General features: G+C 36.7%; 2 protein-coding genes across 5 annotated transcripts; one reads left to right on the top strand and one right to left on the bottom strand.

The window, feature by feature from the left end:
* Positions 1 to 14: 14 nt before the first annotated feature.
* Positions 15 to 6,145, bottom strand: ints12 (integrator complex subunit 12). 3 transcript variants are annotated; one of them, XM_055205314.2, is made up of 7 exons: positions 6,007 to 6,145; positions 4,898 to 5,066; positions 4,664 to 4,822; positions 4,394 to 4,578; positions 2,927 to 3,086; positions 2,685 to 2,837; positions 15 to 825 (listed from the first exon to the last, which is right to left on the bottom strand). In XM_055205314.2, the coding sequence occupies exons 2-7, from the start codon at positions 5,051 to 5,053 to the stop codon at positions 223 to 225; spliced, it is 1,416 nt and encodes a 471-aa protein (XP_055061289.2). In that variant the 5' UTR covers positions 5,054 to 5,066; positions 6,007 to 6,145; the 3' UTR covers positions 15 to 222. The 3 variants fall into 3 exon arrangements, with proteins under 3 accessions (XP_055061289.2, XP_055061290.2, XP_055061287.2); XM_055205315.2 differs by lacking the exon at positions 6,007 to 6,145 and having other exon boundaries at positions 4,394 to 4,572; positions 4,898 to 5,380; XM_055205312.2 differs by lacking the exon at positions 6,007 to 6,145 and having other exon boundaries at positions 4,898 to 5,374.
* A 69-nt stretch (positions 6,146 to 6,214) lies between these two features.
* Positions 6,215 to 19,644, top strand: g3bp2a (G3BP stress granule assembly factor 2a). Of its 2 annotated transcripts, none has more exons than XM_073863852.1 (13): positions 6,215 to 6,414; positions 6,822 to 6,923; positions 7,016 to 7,097; positions 7,188 to 7,361; positions 8,129 to 8,219; positions 8,421 to 8,523; positions 8,711 to 8,891; positions 14,108 to 14,209; positions 16,050 to 16,152; positions 16,523 to 16,576; positions 16,721 to 16,846; positions 16,972 to 17,090; positions 17,516 to 19,644. In XM_073863852.1, exons 2-13 carry the CDS (start codon positions 6,829 to 6,831, stop codon positions 17,789 to 17,791), a joined length of 1,506 nt encoding a protein of 501 aa, XP_073719953.1. In that variant the 5' UTR covers positions 6,215 to 6,414; positions 6,822 to 6,828; the 3' UTR covers positions 17,792 to 19,644. The 2 variants fall into 2 exon arrangements, with proteins under 2 accessions (XP_073719953.1, XP_055061286.1); XM_055205311.2 differs by having other exon boundaries at positions 6,807 to 6,923.
* Positions 19,645 to 20,854: the final 1,210 nt, after the last annotated feature.

Here is a 20,854-nt window from a genome sequence, read left to right as displayed (position 1 = left end):
AGCAATAATCCAAGTTTTTATTAAAAAATATGTTATTTATTAACACATCATTAAAATGGAGCAGCTTGTTTGCATTTATGTGGCTGGTTAAGACAGAATGAGGCACATCTTCAAACCAAACCATCAGAATGACCAGTAACAATGAAATACAAGTATCTGACCTCACATACAGGATTTGTTTTGCTCTAACAAATTAATCCTGCTTTTTCACCCTCTTTATTTTCATTTTTTCAGTTTCTTCTGTGCTGCTTTTTTCTTTACCATCTGCAGACGTTTCATAGCATTGAGCTGAGACTCCTGGGAAGTGGGTGCTTTTCCATCAGCTGATGCTTTAGCCCCGTTGTTGTTGTTATTACTGCTACCCGTATTGCCCCCATTGCCCCCTCCATTGCTTCCTGACCCACCGTTGCCTCCGAGGCTGCTAGACGGTGCTGCCCCAGGAGACAATGATCCAGTCACAGTCATTTTTCCCACACTGTCTCCACTCGTCGAACGGCTCAACACCTGCTTCCCAAGTGTGAGGGGAGGGGGTGGTTTAATGGGCACTGTGCTGGAGCCATTGTTCCCATTACCAGTTCCACCACTGCTGCCTCCAGATGGTTTGGTGGCCAGACCTGGTTTAACATTGGCCAGTGCAGAAAGTCCCACAGCTTTAGAGCCTGAGGGAGGTGGGGTAGATTTACTACCACCTGGCTGGCTGGTGCCTAACTTGGTACTGGAGGGTCCCACATTAGAAGTCTTTGTAAATGCGGCCCACCCTGTAAGGCCACCACCTGGGGGCAAAGACGAGCTGCTGCCAGAAGAGATTCCTGATGTTGCAGATGTCTATATAGAAAAATAAAACTTATTGAAGATCATCATACGCATGCACCAATCTGATAGCTAAGATGGGTATCGGGGCGATCCAGATATTTTTTTGCTGGATCGGGTACGGACTAACGAGACCGATCCAAATCTGATACTGTACGTTACCCGTTGTTGTTACTGTGAATCTATTAAGGACAAAGTATTGTAAAAGCACCATAAATGTTTTCATGAACTATAATTAAAGGTGCCAAAAAATGCATTGTTTCAATACGTTAACTGTTCTCCAGAATCTACATGGAAGGTATGTGACTTTATTAAGTGCAAAAATGATCCAGAAATGGTTTTACATGTCCATTTACAATCCTGGGATTTGTCCCCAGAATAAAATGAGCTGTTATTATTACATATATTTGGAAGGGTCATATGTAATATATTTGGCTCTGCTCTGAATGGTTGTTTTACAGCGAGGCTCATGTCAGTAGCTCACATTAAGTAAACAGACGTTTTGGGGCAGTTTCCCGGACAGGGTTTAGACTAGTCCTAGCCTAAAAATAAATGTAAGAACTGTCCAAACTCAAAACAACTTACACTCTTATAATACATCAGTGCCCTTTGATTTGCCTCAAAATGCACACAAGTAATGTTTTTTGTTTGTATTTCCTAATTAAGGCCTAGTCCTGGCTTAAACTAATCCCTGTCCGGGAAACCACCCCTATATGTTTAAGCCCTATGAAATCAGCTAAATTTTTTCCCAAATTCCCTTCTATTTATTCTCAAATACGCTCCTTGCCTCTTCTGTGCTATATCACAGATTGGCGACATTGCTGTCTTTCAGTCCATGTATTTTTTAAATTTGAAATGCGCAGCTTGATAACTTTAATACTTCCTTGTATTTCAAATAACTACTCCAGAGAAAACCATGGCTGCAGCACATCGTCATTTTAACTACTATTGGTACTTCTTTTGAAATTTCACGCAAATTTTTTTTTTATTGTGATTACACTTGTCTGTCTGTTATGCTTTTAATTTCTAACAGTACATATTTTCATTTTGTCTTTGCTGCATCTGTGTTGCTTGAGAACTGCACTCTGTTGCAGCCACATTTGATTCTGAGGAACTACTTTGTTTGGTGGAAGAGTAATATTTGTACTAATATAATTACAACTTATTTGTGTTTTATTTTATGAAACCCTGCTATGTATATGAAGTAACCATTTTATAAAAGCAATAAACCCCGCGAAGCAGTGGCGTTACAGTGCATTTTATAACAGCTAAGGGGGTTTTAGGCACTTCGCTTCGTGGGGCTTATTGCTTTATTTAGTGCTATATTGTTACTATCATTTTCTACACATTTCTGTTCATTACGTTGCATAATATAAAAGAAATACCTTATGCATTATTAAAAAGTAGGGTTTGGGGTAGGGTTAGGGTGGTAACATTATCTATAAAATAGTTATTAAGGGAAATTATAAAGCAATCTTTATGGTATGAAAGATCTGTAAATCTTTTGTTTTGTAGCTGTAAAATTGATAAAGCATAAGATTTACATCTATTTAAACATGAAATCTATGCATTAATACTGCATATTAAAAGTGAGACCAGGCTGGTCATTATCATGTACAGAACTCTTATTATTCATCTGTCTCTAGTTTTACATTCTATGGCACCTTTAAAGTCTTCTTAATTTGCTAGATAGCTTAATGTGAAGAACAAAGAAATACATAAAGATATTTAGTTAACGGAAATGGAATGCGTATATGCATAAAGGACAGGAAAAAGTGGTATTGGTGCATCCCTAATACTGATCTCATCATTCTAAGTTATGTTGCTTTCACAGTAAAGTTTGTACTATCTCTGCTGGTTGTAAATACACTTACCTTCACCTCTGTTCTCTTGAAGGCCTGGAATGAACCTGCTGTTTCAGGTTTAGGTTTTATCTCAGCCTTCTTCACTAGTGCATCTTTCAACATAGGTACTGCTGTTGCCAAAGGAACTGCTGGTTTCTGTGGGGGTTTCTGTGTCTTTTGGGCCTGAAACATTAAGAAACACATCCCCAGTGAGTGTCACTACCATCAAATCAATTAAGTAATGAAGTTACACACATACAGGCATATCTTACCATTCGCTTCATTTGTCTTGTGCATCGAGCACAGTACCACACAAGTCGTGGGTCGTTGACATCCTTGTCAGTAACCTGAGGTTTGTGACATTCTTGATGATACAAATTATGACACTCTTGACACTCCACTAGTTGATTGCCAGAGGTGACTGTCATTTGTCTAGGAGAAAAGAAAAAGGAAAGCTGGATTTCACACATACATCGCTCACATACTGTATGTGAACAGTACTTGTCTATTTCATGATTAACGATGTGTGCTGAATCTATCAAGTAAAGTATACATACTAACAAACTAAAGTCAATAGGCTTTATGCCCAGCTGCATCACCTCCTGAACTTCAGCCAGCTCCTTGTTTCCTGTCTGCCATTATTGGACAAACTGATTAATCCAGGTGTGTCGAATTGTTGTTGTTGTGACTAATGAGGTCAGGCACACCTGGATTAATCAGTTTGTTTGTGACTACTGAGGTCAGGCACAGCTGGATTAATCAGTCTGTCCAACAATGGCAGACAGGAAACAAGGAGCCGGCTGAAGCTCAGGAAGTAGTGCAGCTGGGCACAAAGCCCACTGGCAGTCACTTTAAACCGAAAAGGTTCGGTTCCTCTGGAGTAATCTTGCTTTAAAGGAACACGCCCAAATTTTGGGAATTTAGCTTATTCACTGTATCCCCCAGAATTAGATAAGTCCATACATACCTTTCTCATCTCTGTACAGGCTGTAACTCTGTCTGACGCAGCCCCCGCCAGCCCAGCTCAGCACAAAGACCGGAAGTAAACGGCTCCAGCCAGCACACTGCTCCCAATAAGCGACAAAACAAAACAACCATCTTCCTACCCAGGGGTTGAAATCTGTATAGTCACAGCACGTACAAATAACAAAGTGACATGAGACACAGCCATCTTTTAACAGTATACATACAGGGAACTATATTCTCAGAAGGCGCAGCACTGCTAATGGGTGGAGTGATTTGCTCACAGCACCAGCGAAGCCCCCTGGTGGGGAACAAGCGAGTTCGGTCAGAGTTGTGCAAATCATTCCGCCCAAGCAGCAGTGCTTCGCCCTCCGAGCAAACAGTTCCCAGCATGTATACCGTTCAAAAATGTCTGTGTCTCATATGACCTTGCTATTTGTACACGGTGTGACTATACAAATCACAACACATAAATACGAAAATGTCAGCGTTATTTTGTCACGTATTGGGAGCAGTATGCTAGCTGGAGCTATTCACTTCCAGCCTTTGTGCTATGCCAAGCTAAGCTAGCGGGGGCTGCGTCAGACAGAGCCACAGCACGCACGGAGACGAGAAAGGTATGCATGGACCCATCCAACCCTGGGGGACACAGCGAACAAGCCAAATCCCCAAAATGTTGGGCGTGTTCCTTTAAACACCTTGATCAAGGTCACAATGCTCAAGGCTCAGTCATTTTTGGGATTTGACCCAGTCATCATTGTCACATAACAACTCACCGACAAACCACACAAGCAAGGCCCATTTCCATGGCGAAGTCATCAGCGTTTGTTTCATCATTGTCTGTGAAATCTGGGATTGGAATATCCTTGGTTTGAAAAGCAACTGTAGATAAATGGCTGTCTTGTTTGTCAACACGAGGTTTTTTAGGTGGCTCCGGTCCATCGCCAGACTCAACCTTAATCTACATATAACATGACCTTAAATTAGTGGTTTCCTATAATGTCATATACAGTAATTTGGAAAAGCATAAATTACTTTATACGCACCTTTTCCAGGGACCTTTTCTCGCCCTCTTTCTTGGTCTTCTCTAAGGTGCTTGTTTTACTACTGCTGCTGCTGCTGCTGGATGATGACGATGAACTGGAGGAGGACTTGGAGTCTTGCTTGGTCATTTTTGGTAATGACACCTTGCTCACTTCAGCTTCCTAATGAATGAGACGCAAGTTAAAACTTAAAAGCATCTGACAGTTAAACATAGATAAATAGATTTTATTAATCACCTTTAGTGATGTTTTATAGACTGAATCGCTGCCCCTCGCTAAAGACTCATCCAGTAGGGCCTTTAGTTTCTCTGCTGAGTCTTTGCTCTTGGAGTGAAGGTATCCTAGTCCTTTCAGAAAGATAGGGTCCAGTTCTAGACTTACTGTTCCTGCCATTGGTTACCGGTTACTGTATAAAATTTCAAATAAGACAACGAATTAACCTAATCAATGTGAGATAATGTGACTTACACGAGTAACACCTGCATTTCTGTTTCGGACAACGTCTAGATTTGCTAACCTAACGTCGTTAGCTAAATTTTATCTCACTAAGCTTTATCAATTTTTACAACACAAAATCTATTCCGGAAAAACGCTTAACACTGAAAATAAGTACGAATACAGTTAGCAGCTATTATTATGCCACTTGCAATGGTCTCTGACCACAGAAATAAACAAACAGGAAGAGTGTTAAGTAAGATGAGCGTGTATTAGAAATGGGCGGGGCTTAGAAACAGGGTCGATGTCCTTAACACGTCAAACGCACTGGATTTGAAATTTTTAGTATTCTTCTAGCTTCATTTTATCCATTCACGGTGTATTTAAATTAAATGGCAACAAAGGTTGGTTAGGTTAGTCTCGTTTATTGGCTAAATTAAAATTATTTTATCTTCGATCTTTATCTTATCGTTAAAATGTTTTGCACAAGTCTAACAATACATGTATTTTCCATTATTTATTTTATGTTTTGTGACAGACAAAACTTAATAAAACAAAGAGCTTTCTAATGTTGCTAACCAGAAATGTGTTTGTGTGAGCCGTGAAACGCCCCCTAAAGGCAATTGGTTTTGTATCACACGGAATACTTATCTTGTAGCCTCTTATTTGCTTATTTCTCTCTGATGTGTTTCGAGTAAAACGTTCCGACGGAAGTGCTGTGTTTCAGCTGTAACTTTATAGAGCAACCCCCTTCGCGATAATTTGGTGATTTATAAAACACCAGTGTATACGCGTATTGTTTATCACATGAAATGCATTACAAAAATAGTAAATTACTTTAGCACATTTAAATAAATAAGTCGGCCATTAATAAATGTAACACAAGGAAGTGCTTCGTAAAAATGTACTACCGTCGATGAAAGTGAAATTGAGTGATCTCCTATAGTAATAAACCACCAATACCTGATCATATAAAGAACCTATATAACTAGTTACTATTTTAAGGTTTTAGCCGTAATTCGTGTAAACTATGGAGTTGTTTACAGATTGTGAATAATGCGTTGCAGTGACGTCGTAATTGTGTTATAGAGTGTAAGAAACTGATTGGCTGGTTTAGTGTGACGGGGGTTCTGGTCCCAGTTCGCAGGGGTTAGACAATAAGAATCTATTCTAAACAGATGAAATTTATCTCGCTGTGTGATTTCAAGCAGCGGACACTGACGCTTATACAACTGTTACAGTTTTGAGTTTTGAACTTAAAACATTTCTTGTTTTGATCACTTATCATCACTTACATAAATCATAGATCACAGAAAGAGGTAAGTGACTCAAATAAAGAAATCCTCCTAATTCGTTATTTTGTACATACTTATTTGGTGTCCATTTTAACAGCATAACCTATTTGTCATACTTTTGATTAAGGCGTTAACGTTAGTTATTAGAGACCAAATATGATTTTTAATAATAATGTTTGTGATGGTCATGTTTATTGATGCACTGCACATGCAGCTCTTACTTAAGAATCATAATAAACGAAACGCATTTAGGGTCCTTTTGAAAGGTTAAAGATACTGAGTACAAAGATATTAATCTGCTAAATAAATTTGCTATCAGAAACATTGCTTTTGTTTTAAAACGTTGTATGTTTAATGTTCAGATTATTATTGTTATCATAATTATTATTATTATTATTATTATTATTATTTTTAAGTTTCTGACTCTTTAGCAAGGAAATGGTGATGGAGAAGCCCAGTCCCCTGCTGGTAGGGCGGGAGTTCGTAAGACAGTATTACACACTGCTCAATAAAGCACCAGACTTTCTGCATAGGTAGATGCCAGAAAATCATAATCAGTTCTTCATGTTCCATGACTATTAGAAAAATTACAAATATTTAAAATGCTTCTTTACTCATTATTTAGATTTTATGGGAGAAACTCATCTTATGTCCACGGTGGACTGGATTCAAATGGGCAGCTGTCAGAGGCAGTGTATGGACAAGCTGTAAGTCTTATGTTTGTTACGTTTATGTGTAACGTGTGAAAAATCAGGATCATAAAAATAACCAGCAATATTTCTTGTGCTTCTCTATAGGAGATACATAAGAAGGTAATGTCCCTGCAATTCAGTGAGTGTCACACAAAAATCCGACATGTGGATGCCCATGCCACTCTGAACGATGGTGTGGTTGTCCAGGTAATGGGAGAACTTTCCAATAGTGGACAACCTATGCGGAAGTTCCTACAGACATTTGTGCTGGCCCCAGAGGTGTGTAAAATAATTATAACCATATGCGTTTATCCAAAATTACATCAAGACTTTCCATTGAGTAGTCATACCTTGTTTTTACAACCTTTAAACACTGATTAATAGAAAAAATGTTATTTCATGTAAAAGTGAAAACGAAAATGCACCAACTTGTAGCAGTTTTAGCCTTGAGCCTGACCACTGCAATTGACTATGAACTAGGCATTACTTAACCTCTGAAGGATGTTAAGGTTATGTACTATTGTGTGGCTATTTTTGTGAGGTAATTGTTGTGCTGGAAACCAATTTATTGGATACAGAAGAAAAAACATAGTTCATGCTGATGACGACCTTTTATAGACTGTGTGTTTCATTTTATGAAATATGTTATTCATAATGATAAAGTATTTCAGTATGTAGGACAATATGGTTGGCCAATTTTTCTCATGGTAAAATAAGTTACAGATAAAGGCTTAAGCAATATAAAGAAATAGAACAGAAATTACATAAATATAACAAGCCTTAAACCTAACAGTATCAACAACAGGCTTTTAAACTGTACAAACATATGTGTGTAAATAATTAATAGACAAAAATTAAACAATAAATTGATTCACGAATTAAAAACAGAAAATTGTGTGTATAAAATGTATGCAAAATAGTTTTTTTTTTCAACGTTTTAATCTGAGTCTTGTTGCGTTTTATTATGCTGAGAAATTCATATGAATTGTCATGTTCTATCCTAACCATTATCTGCTTTGTTTATCTTTGACCGTGTTTGTGTCTAGGGTTCTGTGGCAAACAAATTTTACGTTCACAATGACATCTTTCGATATGAGGATGAAGTTTTTGGGGACTCTGAGGCTGAAATTGATGAAGGTTAGTTGATAATTAAGAATAATTATATTTATGTGTATACATAAAGCACTTGCTGTATAAAATGGTATTATGTATGAGACCATATTCAAAAGTATTTGCATTGCATGTGTTGACATTGGAATTTCTTTAGGCTAAGCTGCTGAAGGCCTGTTACGTTAGAAAAAACATGATTTTTGCACTTCATGTGTTCTCCCTGGACAGAGTCAGAAGAAGAGATTGATGAGCAGGAAGACAGGCAACCATCACCTGAACCTCTCCAGGAGAGTCCTAGTAACGCTAACTACTATGAAACACATCCTGTGAGGTAATTCACATACAGTGTCCATTTTAACTTATAAGGCTATAGCATATTTGGGTGGGTATGTTAATCCTGATATAGCATACTTCTTTTGAACAAAAATCTATAATTTGAGTAAATCTTTGCTTGTGTGAATTACTGCTCCCCACTTTATAAATATTCTAGTGACCACTTAACAAAAATCTTCTTTCAGCTGTAGCAATGGTGTTGAAGAAGCACATGAGGAGCCAGGAATGGAATCAGAGTCTGAAGTTTCACAGGAACCCAAGCCTGAGGAGCTTAAGGTTGAGGAGAAAATTCTAGAGGAGTTTGAGGAGAAGGCACCATCACCAGTTCCAGTGGTAACCCCACCTCACGTACAGGAGCCACCTAAGGTACATAAATTTTGACATTTGGAGCAATTTGTACATGAAGTACCATATCTCTTATTACAGTATAATTGTTGTTGGCAAATGTTATGTGTTTCATGTCATTATTGCAGAGCAAAAGGTTGAAATGTAAGTATATACCGATTTATATAACAGTTGTTTCTGGTTTTCGTATCTGATTGGCTGCGAGGCTTTTCCAGCCATGCAATATTCCCCCAATATCATCATGGCAAACACTTCAACGTGTATATCATTCAGCCACTGGTCATTTTAGAATTAGTAACTGAGGCTTGTTTAACCACTTGAGGTGTATACGGTCACGAGGGTTTGCACCCTAATGCCCGAAGTATACTCGGTCCGTCCGTGTACGCGTGCCGTCCTGTGACGTAATAATCGGCTTCGGGGGGCACCGCACTGGTCCATGGTCGTCCGCGTGCAGCCCAAGAAATAATTTGTACTGTCGAACGTGGCGATAGGCACGTAGCCACGGTTGAGTTTACTTTGAAAGATTCGCTTTTACAGACACACCTTTGTTGTTTTTGATTTATTTACACATACAATAATTGTATTTTAAAGTGTCATGTTTATACTACAAAGTTTCAACTTTGTAATACAATTTGTGACCGCTATTACTGTGGTGTGAAGAAGTGATGGCCCCTTCCTGATTTTTTTCCTGCATGTTTGTCGCAGAATGTTTTAGATCATGAAACAAGTGTAAATGTTTATCGGATATAACACAAGTGAACACAACATGCAGTTTTTGGATGAAGGTTTTTATTATAAAGGAAAAACAAAATCCAAACACACAGCCCTGTGTGATAAAGTGCTTGCCCCCTAAACATGATAATTGGTTGGGCCACCCTTAGCAGCAACAGCTGGAATCAAGCGTTTGCAGTAACTTGCAATGAGTCTGTTACAGCGCTGTGGAGGAATTTTGACCCACTCATCTTTGCAGAAATGTTGTAATTCAGCCACATTTGAGGGTTTTTGAGCATGAACCGCCTTTAAGGTCATATACCACAGCATCTCAATAGGATTGAGGTCAGGACTTTGACTAGGACACTCCAAAGTCTTCATTTGGTTTTTCTTCAGCCATTCAGAGGTGGACTTGCTGGTGTGTTTTGGACTAGGGGCAACCTTCTGATCTCTCTGATAAAACCAATACGGAAGTGATTTAAACTGCAATTTATCAACTGGCTGCTAGAGGCTGGCTCAAAAAGGGAGTCAATTCCCTTAGACCCTTTTACACCCCACATGATCAAAAAGCCTGCGCGTGCATTTTGGCAATGGAAGTGGTGGTGTTCCCCAGTGGTTCCAACATGTTAGCAACTCAGAAAGTTTATCAAAATGGTTTCCCAGCATCAAATTGTCTGGTTGTTGCGTTTGGTTGCACTGATATAATATATTCGTATATATGTATTTGGCCATCTGCTAACGTCTTCTATCCACTCCACTATAATACACAGATCTGGTAGCTTTGTTGAAAAAGTTGATAAAATCATTGTATACAAATAGTAAAAGGGTCTATAGATCCCCATGTTAAAATGCCCAACTTTATAGTAGAAAATATGTTTACAACATGGTACAAATTTTTGGGGGGGTCTGTATAGCTAATTTTGCCTTTCATGACAACTGTGAGGGGGTGACTTTTTTGTAATCTGTTTAAATTAAATTAAGCCTTAAAGTTCTGCATAATTAAGGGCGTGGCCACTTAAGTGAGGGGTGAACTGCTACTGCAGTCACTAGAGTTGAGCTGGGGGGGGGTTTCAGCAACCAGCCACCTCAGCTTCCCCCACATCCCGCCTCTTTACCCATTTTCGGATATCCTTGAATGATCCGTGGTGACGCGCGGCCAAGATGGCAACGGCAGGCACTGCCTACTTTAAGCTTCAAAAACGATCTTCAGAAACCTATGGGTGATATCACGGACACTATGTCCATCTTTTTTACAGTCTATGGTTTTGGATCATTGTCCTGCTGCAGAACCCAAGTTCACTTTAGCTTGAGGTCACGAACAGATGGCCGGACATTGTCTGGATTTTTTGGTAGACAGCAGAATTCATGGTTCCATTTATCACAGAAAGTCTTCCAGGTCATGAAGCAGCAAAACAGCCCCAGACCATCACACCACCACCACCATATTTTACTGTTGGTATGATGTTCTGTTTCTGAAATGCTGTGTTACTTTTACGGCAGACGTAATGAGACACACAACTTCCAAAAACAGGGGGTAATGGCAAGCACTTTTTCACACATGGCCATGTGGATTTGGATTTTGTTTTCCCTTCATAACAAAAACTTTCATTTAAAAACTGCATGTTGTGTTTAGTTGTGGTATCTTTGATTAGTATTTGGATTGGTTTCATGAGCTGAAACATTTAAGTATGACGGACATGCAAGAAAAAATCAGGGGGACAACACTTTTTCACACCACTGTAAGTGATGTGCAACACACATATAAATGTAAACATCTAAAAAGAAATGTGTTGTGGACCATAATGACCCTTTAAACATATGATTTAACAAAATCTGAATGGAACCGATGGATGAATGTAATACACTATGTGCTGAGCACATAAAATATCTATTCTCTTTGGGGTGCATCATTTTGTGCCCGGGATAAGTGTAAATGACAGGATGTTTAAGCGCATCATTCCCATCAACACCCATCTGCTTTGAAGACTTTTTTTAATGTAACAGTTTTGGAAATTAAGGAAAATATATTTAGCCTATTTATTTGCTCAAACGTACCTATCATATGTCCTCTTAAACACCGCCATGATTAATCAGTCATTTAGAACACTGACATTCTTGTAAATCATTTTAAATTTTATTTTTTTAAATGTAAAATTATACAGATGGAGCAGTAAGAGCTCTACACATTTGACATTCTTTTGCTTTTGTGTGTACAGTATATATGTGTGTGCAATTTTAAATTGTTCATGAAATACAGTACTATCAGATCGGTATCGTATCAATAAAGGAAAAAGTGGTATCGGTTCATCCCTAAAATAAACGAACAATTTTGAACAAACTCTGGCCAAAGCAAGGGTGTTTTTGAGTTTGTTTTTGTGTGATTCACCTCGCCAGCACAAGTATTTCAGAAAACTTTTAAACTCGCAAAATTTGTTTTTACGTCCTTTTCCTGTGCCATGTTTTGTCAGTTCAGGAGGAATGTTAAGTAGTTGCTGCTTGCCTTCCATTCTTGCTTGGCCTGCATAGTGTAATGGAACATGCAGATTTGCCAGATCTGCATAACAAAACCATTCCAATGTCCAATTAATAGAGCAATGGTCCTAGCCCAAATACCAATACTTTGCTTTCATAAATAAAATCATCTCACCTTAAGATTGACAGCTGATGAATGATAGATGACTGAATCATTTAACTTGCGGGAAAAAACAACCAGTGGCAAAATAGTCCAATTCCCCAGGAAAACTGTGGACTTAATAACATTGTTGATAATGGGAGATTGTCTGCGTGAACAGGGTGTGCGGACTCGGAGGTATGCAAATAAGTAATTTGAGAGACAAGTAGGGCATTCTGTCTTCGATTTTGAACAGAATGGAATGATTGGACGTACATGTTATGTTCTTATGCCTTTCAAAGGAGATATTTAGACCACTTTAGTCAGTGATTGACTCAGGATGTTAAGGAGATTTTTAACCAGCAAAAAATGTGCCTAACCTGCCTTTAAAGCCTTACTGAATGCGTGCCCTGGAATGCGCAGCATTAGTTTAAGTGGTTGCTTAATTTTAATTGCAACAGGAAGTCAGTGTGGAACTATTGAGAAGACCCTTCCCCTTTTTTAAATAACCAATAGTGTCTCGTTTATGGCACAGTTCAGCAAAGCTGCATTTAACAGCTTGTGAGGACCACCATTGTATTAAAATAAAGTGTAATTTGGTCATTTAATAAAGTAAAAAAAATTACATTGATGTGCAATTAATGTTTTTGTGTGCAGCGGTGTTTGTCTTCTTTTCTACGTGTCTTCTTGGGTGATTCTCATAAAAATGTCAAGCATGAAAATGTAAAAATTGCTTAAATTTACTTTTTTCCCACCAGACATTGAAAAACAAAGTCTGGAGTAAATGGGAACATTAATTTAAAAACCTTTACTTATCATTTAACACTTTTTGTAACATAATTAAAAAGATTAGTCCTAAGAAATCTCATTACCGCAACAGTCAGAAAACATCAACACTGACATATTTTCAAAATGACATGACAAACCTGAAAGAACATAATTTGGAGATTCTGCACATGCATTTAAAATCAAAGTATTATGCTTCTATTAATCAAATTAACATTTAATAAGCATCTGTTGCGGTAATGATAATCAAAATGTCGTGTAAGCATTCTGACAAGACAATATTTCTAATTAACTGTAAAAAAATGATCTTACCTGGTAGCCATCTTGAAGTAACTGGTCCATGTGCTTGGTCACTCAAAATCAAACTTTATTAAAATTCTGTATGTGTGCTTAAACTGTTCTCAAAAAGTGTTGCGCAGGATGAGAACAGCAGGCATGGACACATCATTTTCCTAATTTTTCTTCATTATTATTATACATGAATATTCAGTAAATATTTTTTCTGTCATCTAAAGTAGTCTAGCAAAACATCCATTTATTTTTTTCCTTAATATTTTTGTGTTAATTTGATTAAATTACAACATAACGCATGTTCAAACACAGCCGGACACATTGCGGTAATGAGAATTTCAGCAGAAAATGAGATAAAATTTACAATTATAAATTCTTATGTTGAAATCACACATTGTGCAAGGTAGAACACAGTATTGTGTTAATTCTGATGCATTTTAGTGTTAGTATATTACACATTTTAAAGCTAAAATCATTAGTGCCGTGGTGTTTCAATGGTTTCGTGAGAATCACCCTCTTAATGTTAATCAAGAACAAATGGTAAAAACTTAAAGGACTGGTTGTGTCTGTATCTTTGTTTATATTTATGTTCTATTTTCATTTGCTTCTTTGTTCTTATTGTATGGCTAATTATTACTTGATTATTTAACCCTTTACTTACCTTAGCCAAGTATTTATGGTATCGTAATTTAAAAAATCAGTTTTTTTGTTTTTGCCAAGTCAGTCATTTTGTTTGCAAAAATACCCAAAAAAGTTAAATCTTGGTTGAACTGTATAGTATTTACTTGAAATAAGTTCTAATATATTTTGTTATGCTAAATCATGATTGTCATTTCAGACTTTCTCTTGGGCCTCTGTGACCAGCAAAAATTTGCCTCTTAGTGGGACTGTTCCATCCTCTGGAAGTTCACCCCATGTTGTTAAAGCACCAAACTCACAGGTAGCTACTTTAAGTTATTTATTCTTTATGTGGCGGTTTTCCAGACAGGGTTTAGATTAAAGGGGCCGTGAATTGGTCGATTTTATTGCTTTATGACGTTGATTGATGTCTACTTATGCATTTCGCGTTGTTTTTACATTCAAAAACATCAAAAGCAATAAGTAATACGCTATTTTGTAACATGGATTAGTGGCTGTCTTGAGAAATGGTTCGTTTGAAGGGGCGGGCCGCATTGAAGACCTGAACGTAAACACCCACTGCTATGATTGGACAGCTTCATTCCCCGTCATTACATGTAGGGAAATGTTTTAAAAACATTAATGTGATAAAAATAGCAGCCGAACACAAATATGTTTGAGACACAAAAGATTCTGGGTGCTAAACATGATACACATAAATGACAATACGTATATTAAAGTAGAAACAAAACTCGACGTGACTAAATTACCGTATAAAACACAGTAAGCGTGCATCCGAATCTAAACTGCGGCTAATAAATCCTTATCAATAACTTTGTATATTTCTATTGTGCTTGTGAGGTTGCTTTTACATTCACGTAATGTTAAATACCACAGTTATATGATAAAAAATAAGCTTTGTTGAGTGTTTGACCTTTCAAACGCAACTCGCCTAAATTACCGTGTACAACACAGTAAACGGGCATCAGAATCTAAACTGCGGTTGATAAATCCTTCCTTATAACTAACTTTGTATATTTCTACCTTTAAATTACAGTCGTATTGTTAAGTGTTGTACCTTTATTAATCGTTTAATGTTTTTAGTAAATTAAAACAGTCAACAAACGTATTTAGACACGGATGTTACAACAGGACACATCAAGCAATCTCTTTTAACAAAGCAATAGTGAAACGCAGTAACTTAAATAAAGTAAAATGTCTTACTGTGAATTATACTGCTGTGTCATTGTTGTCAGATCCAATATAAGTGGTGCTTCTGACTGAGTCTCTCTGCAAATCCAGCATCGACTTCTTTACAAATGAATCCATGTCCACAACGTTAACAAACGCTCCCCACACGAGCTGGAACTTCTTCAAAAGCAAACTTTATCCAAGCATATTGCTAATGTTAAGTTCCAAGCCTCCGAATTGAAGTATTTAGCTTCTCTGTTGTTCCCATGGTTGTTCCCACGCGGTTCTTTCACAACCGAAAAAGCGTTTCCATGGTATCATAACAGATCACCGCGTCAAAATAAAAGTCTCTCAGAAAAAATGTATTTAAAAAGTCATTTTGGTTAAATTTGTCAATCTTTAAAGACATGTTTACTTACTGAGACACACGTGTCACGCGAAGCTGTGGGCGGGGCTACAAAAGTAGACTTGTCCTTTTGGTTATGGGGAGGTGTTTCAATTCTACTTTGACGTCATAGATTTCCGAATTTTAGACTGGAGTTTTTAGCTGGCTTGGTGCCAAAGACGGTTATATTTCAGTAGCACGGACGTTTTCAGTTCTGAAACTTGCAGGATGTTCATTTAAGTATGATGACCTCTTATATAACAAATTATCAAGTTAAAATTGAGTTTTTGATTCACCGCTCCTTTAATCCAGGACTAGGACTTAGTTATATTAGGACATTTAAGTAGTTTTTACAAACATACCTTTCAAAAAAAAATGTACGGTGTGTGAATCTTGAGACAAAACGATGAAACTGATTTATTTTAAGATATGTTAGTGCAAGCCGTTTTAAGTTAAGACATCAAAAAAGCATTTTAGTCTAGGACTAGCTTAAGCCCAGGAAACGGCCCCCATAAAAGCTACCTTAATGCTAAGTTTTTAAAATTGATCTATGTGTTATTTCCATGTTTTTTTTTACTGCTCTTAGCCCAGACTTGAGACCAAGCTTGACGCGTCACCAGCTTTAATTCATCCATGTGACCAGCGTGTCCGTGACAGACCCTTTGTAAACTTAAGAGGGCCTAGATCTGGTATAACTTAATATTTATGTTGTCTTTCCAATAATGTCAGTTTTTTAAAAATATATTCATTAAATGTGACTCTGCATGTGAAAGCCAAGCAAAATCTAGATTATGAGCATCAAAGTTTTGATTTCACTTTAATTTCAATCTTCGGCCTCAGTTAGTTTTAAAGATATCAAGGGTATTTTTTCACAGAATGTTCTTTACATTATCTAGGATGATTTTATAAAAAAAAACAGTAAATCACAAAGATAATTACTTTAGCTGGGTTTTCACAGGCGGGGTCACAAATGTTTTTCATTTATGGTCTATTCCCATTAGACAAGTTTTTTGGTTGCCTTTTTGTTCAATGCTAAATTTTTATTTATTTCATCATTAGATGGCATCTCGGAATCTCAAACTGGAAAACCACATTTCAGCTTCGTAAATAAAGGTAATTATGTCATTCAGCTGCAAATATGCTTCGGCTATTTGTTTATACTAGTCTGCTTAATCGGACAGTGTTGACAGAAACAGATTGGTGCTGTTGGTGCCTGCATAGTCATAGTTGATGAAATTCCACCTGTATGTTACTCAGGGAGAGGTGATGAGTCGAGTGAGATTGACAACAGAAGGCTCTTCCGGTATCCAGATAGTCATCAGCTATTTGTTGGAAATCTTCCTCATGACATTGATGAGAGTGAACTCAAAGACTTCTTTATGAGTAAGTTTATTATTTTTTGTGGGGGGGGGTTGTTGATGCTAACCTGTTCCCTCATATCTAACAAAGAGGAAGTCAATTCAATGTCATATCTACAATTGTGCTTGTTCTTTGTCTTTTCCATTAAGCATTTGGAAATGTTGTTGAGTTACGAATTAACACCAAGGGCACTGGAGGAAAGATACCCAACTTTGGCTTTGTTGTCTTTGATGATTCGGAACCGGTGCAAAGAATTTTAGGAATCAAAGTAAGATATAAGTTTAATATTTTTGTCACCAAATGTAATGTGTTAAATGGTTTTCATTTACTCACCCCTTCATGTTGCTGAAATCAGGGTTTCTTTGTTCCTCAGAACCAAAATCAAAAAGGATTATAAATATTGTGTTGTTTTTTTGTTTACAGTTTTAGTGAATAGTGCCCCCCCTTCTCAACTTCTTAAAGCTTCCATGACTATACACATAAAATATGCGGCACGAGTCACATGGAGTTATTTATTTATGCTTTTGTGTGGGTTTTTTAATCCTGAGAAGAGTCAGTCACTATTCACACTTGGTGTAAAAAAATTGGTTTTGGTTGCAAAGAACAAAGACAGCCAATTGAGTATTAGGTAAATAATGACATAATTTACATTTTTTTAACCCTTCTGTTGTCTCTCCCTACATCTGTGTTCAGCCCATTATGTTCCGTGGTGATGTGCGTCTCAACGTGGAGGAAAAAAAGACGAGGGCCATGCGTGAACGGGAAACTCGTAGTGGAGAGGATCGGAGGGACGCAAGGCGTAATGATCGTGGTGCAGGTGGACCGCGTGGCATTGCCAGAGGTGGTATGATACGAGACCGTGATGGCAGGGGTCCACCGTCGCGAGGTGCCGCTGTACCTAAACCAGGCGCGGGTACTAGTAGAGGCGCTGGTCTGAGTGAGGGTCGTTTTACTGCTCCACGGCGTTGAATAGAGTTCCACCTTTAGTTTGGAAATGGTACAATGTCCATTAATTACAACTGAAATCAATGTAAAAACATATACACTTTTGTCCTTTTATTTTCTTTAAGATTTTATACCTTTTTGTATTTGGAATTTCTGCTGCTCATGTGAAACAGATACATGACTTGAGTAACACATTGGCTCAACATATATTATGTTTTTCACTTTAAAACTGTACTGTAAATCCTTTGGTCTGTGATTTATCAAATGGTTGCAATTACAACATTTTGGGGGAAGTTAGATCAGTTAGATTTGGTTTTTATAGTTTTAAGTTTAACCTCTGCTGTGACATTTTTGTACTTGATTTACTTTCTAGTTACTATTGCTGAAAATTGATTGAAAGATGGCGTTTAGAATATATTTTTAGTTGTTTTTATTTTGTTTGTCTAGCCTTCAAATAAATTGATTGAGGAAATTACAAAAAGTGGTTGTGAGCTAAAAGTACTTAATTTGACTCCGTGAAAAAGAATCTGTGATCATGAAGAAACTTTTATGAGGACCGAAAATACAATAACGTCTCCATAATTTTCTTTTTATATTTTAAATATACATATTTTTGTTTCAAATATGCCTAAAAATCCAAGTGCATGAAGCAGTAGTTGAAAAATTGTAAAGTGAAAAAGTTTCATGATTTTTGTGAATGGGAAATTTGAGTTTATGCTGAATGTTTTTTCTAAAGGCAAAGTCACTTTATGATCATTAAGTTTCATAACAATAATGTTTTTGTGATACAAGTTTAATTCTAAACCTTTTTTAAGGACGTGGCAGTGCCATACATAGTGCAGAGAAGCTTTGCTGGTGAATGTATGACCTTCCCAAATTAATTGGTTTTGAGTTCTGCATCGTTTGGTGATGATATAATTTTTATAATCATTTTCTCTGTGTTTGATTATAAAAGGAGGTTGCCAAAATGTTAAAGTCTTTTCTAGACAGACATGAGAGATATATCTTGTTAAAAGCTATTTAAACAGAATAGAAATGTATGTCATCCATATATACACAACGTAATGTTTTTCTGCTGTGTAATTTTTTTATCTGTTTGTTGACATCCACATCTATTGTATATCTTTGTGATTCAAAAATGTTGTATGTTGGAGAAACATTTATTGCAGTTGGCACTGCTGTCATTTTGCAGTTGTACTCAGTCTAATACTTGCACTGATTTGAGATGTAGCGCTATTTTTGATGTTTATTGTCTTCCGTGTTAGGTAGATTGCACTCTTTGCAATATTTCTTGGACAATCCTCATCAGGGACATTGCATTGACTTTTCTTTTAGTTTTTTAAGACTTGTTTTCTTCTCAAAATTTAGGTTGCAGATATACATGGAAGGTTCTGAAGATAGTATGTTGGTACTGTACGTCCTTCCTAGAGACTCTTTCCCCATGTTGACAACCTAGCTCTTGTTTTATGTTTGGACCTGGTTGATTAGAATAACTGTGTAAATAAATGCCACAATGGCCTTTCTATTTAGACTTACAGCACTTCAATCAGCCAAATACTTTGAAAGAGAAATAAGAAATCACATCATACGGCTTGGTCTCATAACTGTGCTTTTTAACGCTGAATATGCATCTGACTTAAATTCAGTTTTTTTTTACATATTATGATTTAAACAATTCTCTTACAAATAAATCTGTAATGCTACTGTAAAAATGGTCAGGTTTTTTTCATCCAGATAATAGGTTTACATTTTTAGATGTTCTGTAATTTTCTATTTAAGTGGACAAAGAACATAAGCTTTTTGTACTGTTGTTGTATTTTTATTTCAGTTTCAGCTCTGAGTGTGTTATATGTGACAATAAACAAATTTGTGCAGTTTGTTATTGTGTAGTTTACCACAAATTTCAGACTTTTGTAACTCCCTCATTTTGAGATTTATTTTATTTTATAATCAATTATAATTTTACATACTTCACCCTCAACGCATGAATTAATAATAATAATATTTGTAACCCTGGACCACAAACCAAATATTTATACATCACCATTCATACAACACTTAATAAGCTTTCCATTGATGTATGGTGTGTTTTAGGACAATATTTGGCCGTGATACAACGATTTGAATATCTGAAATCTGTGGGTGCAAAAAATCTAGGTTTGTTTTAACCCTCTCTACTGGCTTACCACTAATGACATTGTGGACTGAATGGGGAAATTGTAAACTTTTACATAAAACAGTACCAAAGCCCAATAAGGATTTATTATTATTAGAAAATTGGTGCCCTGTTACACTAATCAATAATGATGCAAACATTTTTGTTTTGCACGTATTTTTGCAAAAAGATTGAAGGTTTGTCTTGATCCCATAATTGATGTATGTCAATCAGGCTTTAGAAAAGGTCAGCATATTTGTAATAATATAAGAACAAAGCAGTATCTTAGTTTTGGTAAACCATTCCATGCAAGCATGTGAAAAATAGGTAATTCAATTTTGGCTCCTCTTGTGATGTCAGAAGGGGATAATACAGCCCCTTAATATAAGATAATAGTTTTGTTTTGTTGATTTTTTTTAAAGCATTTTATGTTGGAAACATTACAGATTTTTGTTTTTGGGACTTTTTAAACAAACAATCAAAACATTATATAATGATTGTAATAGCTCGATTAAGTTACCACATGGAACGACAACAAGATTTAGTAGCCTATACGTAGGGGAATACGTCAGGGATGCCCGATCTCACCTTTTTTTACTTGTAACACAAACTTTGGCCATACACATTAAAGGGGACATTTCATAAGACTTTTTTAAATGTCAAATAAATTGTTGGTGTCCCCAGAGTATGTATGTGAAGTTCTAGCTCAAAGTACCCCATAGATAGATAATATGTTATAGCATGTTAAAATTGCCACTTTGTAGATGTGAGCAGAAATGTGTCGTTTTTGGGTTTGACATTACAAGGGGAGCCAAATTTCAATTATCTTTTTATTTCACATGCTTGGAGAGAATGGTTTACCAAAACAAAGTTACTGGGTTTTTCTTTTTTACATTTTCTAGGTTGATACAATCATTGGGGACCCAATTATA

The sequence above is a fragment of the Misgurnus anguillicaudatus genome, chromosome 3 (genome assembly GCF_027580225.2).
Source record: "Misgurnus anguillicaudatus chromosome 3, ASM2758022v2, whole genome shotgun sequence".
Lineage (NCBI taxonomy): Eukaryota > Metazoa > Chordata > Actinopteri > Cypriniformes > Cobitidae > Misgurnus > Misgurnus anguillicaudatus.
Note: the sequence above shows the minus strand (reverse complement) of the source record. Positions and strands in the feature narration are given on the sequence as shown.

What these genes read in the sequence shown, in the direction of transcription:
- ints12 (XM_055205314.2), bottom strand. Translation starts at nt 5,053, where the DNA reads ATGGCAGGAACAGTAAGTCTAGAACTGGACCCTATCTTTCTGAAAGGA. An exon ending in TCTATAAAACATCACTAAAG is followed by an intron (nt 4,823 to 4,897) that starts GTGATTAATAAA and finishes CTCATTCATTAG; the next exon opens with GAAGCTGAAGTGAGCAAGGT. An exon ending in TCAAGAGAACAGAGGTGAAG is followed by an intron (nt 826 to 2,684) that starts GTAAGTGTATTT and finishes TTTTCTATATAG; the next exon opens with ACATCTGCAACATCAGGAAT.
- g3bp2a (XM_073863852.1), top strand. Translation starts at nt 6,829, where the DNA reads ATGGTGATGGAGAAGCCCAGTCCCCTGCTGGTAGGGCGGGAGTTCGTA. An exon ending in TGAGGCTGAAATTGATGAAG is followed by an intron (nt 8,220 to 8,420) that starts GTTAGTTGATAA and finishes CTCCCTGGACAG; the next exon opens with AGTCAGAAGAAGAGATTGAT. An exon ending in ACGTACAGGAGCCACCTAAG is followed by an intron (nt 8,892 to 14,107) that starts GTACATAAATTT and finishes TTGTCATTTCAG; the next exon opens with ACTTTCTCTTGGGCCTCTGT.